Source organism: Poecilia formosa, unplaced genomic scaffold (genome assembly GCF_000485575.1).
Source record: "Poecilia formosa unplaced genomic scaffold, Poecilia_formosa-5.1.2 Scaffold365, whole genome shotgun sequence".
NCBI lineage: Eukaryota > Metazoa > Chordata > Actinopteri > Cyprinodontiformes > Poeciliidae > Poecilia > Poecilia formosa.
Genome location: NW_006800304.1, coordinates 31,821 through 33,653, shown reverse-complemented (window position 1 = coordinate 33,653; position 1,833 = coordinate 31,821). Strand labels below are relative to the sequence as shown.

At 43.4% G+C, this 1,833-nt stretch overlaps 1 protein-coding gene across 1 annotated transcript in view; it reads right to left on the bottom strand.

Annotated features, from left to right (window-relative positions):
- Window positions 1-8: 8 nt before the first annotated feature.
- Window positions 9-1,833, bottom strand: part of LOC107833335 (poly(rC)-binding protein 3-like) — a 16,996-nt gene continuing 15,171 nt past the window's right edge. Inside the window, exon 4 of the mRNA XM_016662266.1 lies at window positions 9-400. Coding sequence (XP_016517752.1) covers window positions 326-400 — 75 coding nt within the window. The 3' untranslated portion in view covers window positions 9-325. The remainder of the gene's footprint in view (window positions 401-1,833) is intronic.

The window sequence follows — 1,833 nt, the reverse complement described above, 5'->3', positions numbered from 1 at the left end:
CTTGAAAAGCTCCCATCAGCTCAGCGTTTCAACTTTATGTTCAGGAGAATCACAGCTGGAGCTCTTTAATACTGAACACCTTCAGTTATTCCTGTCTCCATTTGCAGAATCAATCCCGTGCCTTGTGGCCCGTCTGAGCGCGCTCACTGACAGAACCGACAACCGGACCGTTCCGGGACCCAACAGAATCTGTGATGATGCTGGATCCAGCTGATTAGAGGAGATTAAGCTAAACCCTGCGACTTGTCACAGTGTCAGTGAGGATGGGCACGGCGGCGGTAATTAGCCCAACACATGCCGGCTGCTGATGAAGGCTTGTCATGGATCAGCAGGAGAGGAAGAGGAGGGGAGATGATGAAGGTCTTACCTCTTCTCGTATTCTCTTCACGGTTTCTCCTTTCTGCAAAGAGAAGAGGAACAAATGACATAAATATCCTGACAGGCTTCAGGGACGAGTGTTGAAAGAGGAGCTCAGAGATAATAAAGGTTAAATAAAATTCATCTGTTCAGATGGATTCTGTGTATGGAAGATAAAATGTTCGTGTGCGACTGAAAAACAACCAGGCTCATGTTTTAATCACCGAGTCAACCCTGATCTGTTACCTTCACGCTGCTGAAGGGAAAACCTTCACATATGATCCACATTTAGGCTCTTATTGAAGAACCATGTGGTTGATTGGTTCAAAAGCTAGTGCTGGGAATTGATTAAGGTTTTTAATCAAGTTTACTGAAGGGTCTGTAATGAACTAATTACAATTAATCAAAAACCATAAATTGACAAAATAAGCAACATTTTTAATTCAAAAATCCTTTTTGCTGCTAAATTATTGAATAAATAGACATATGACCTCAACAGCTAATATATTTATTGTTTCAGGAAGTCCTGATCGATCATGGAGCTTCTCTGGAAATGTGGATGCTAACATTAGTATTAGCTGCTGCATGTTTAGCACTGAGATGCTATTTAGGCTTGAATATCTTTGCTGATAGGCTAACTGCTTTCAGCACAACTTCAGCATCCAATCAGATGGTTTAGAAGCAGAAATTCGAGGCAGCTTCGTCGTCCTTCTCCATTTACCAAAAACACACAAATATGTCAAAAAAAATCAATTGAACTCAATTTTTAATGCATTAAAATCTAAAATGAAAAACGTAAATAAAGGATTAGGATGTAAGCAGCTCCATGTGAAGCTGTGAAATAGTGAGGAACATTTTATCGATGCTTCCAGCCTCCTGGCACCTGGATGCCCTGCAGCAGTTTTCCTTCAACTCCAACCTGTCAACAGGTTGAGAGTCCGACTCCGAGGAGCAAACAGGTCCATGTTGTAAACATCTCCGGTTCTGTTTCTGCTTGGTTTTAATGAACCAGGTTCTGCTCTGCTTCAGCCTGAAAACGAGGAGAATCCCAACATCTGCTGCAGGAAATCACCTGAGAGGGTTCAGGAGAAGTTCCTGTGATATGTAGGAATAATTGTGCCTGCACGTCTCGTTGTCTGCGTGTACAGGAGCAGCTTCCCCTCAGCGCAGACAGAGACGACAGCCTGACTGGAAACCTGACACGCCATTAGCGCGCGTTTCACACCAACTTCATGCCGCAGAATCAAACTGAACGGCGCTCAGATCTGCAGCTTTAACAAACCAAAAGGTGGAAACGTCGGAACGTTTCCCGTTATCCTGGTTTTCCATTCGGTGCACAGACTCCATGAGGTGATCCTGATATATCCCAACAGAAACCTGCCTCACCAGCAGCTCCGTTTCCATTACGAAAAAGAAGTTGCGTTTTTGGATGAAATGTTTTTGTGCTAGGATGAGATGGCTTTATGGCCATAATAA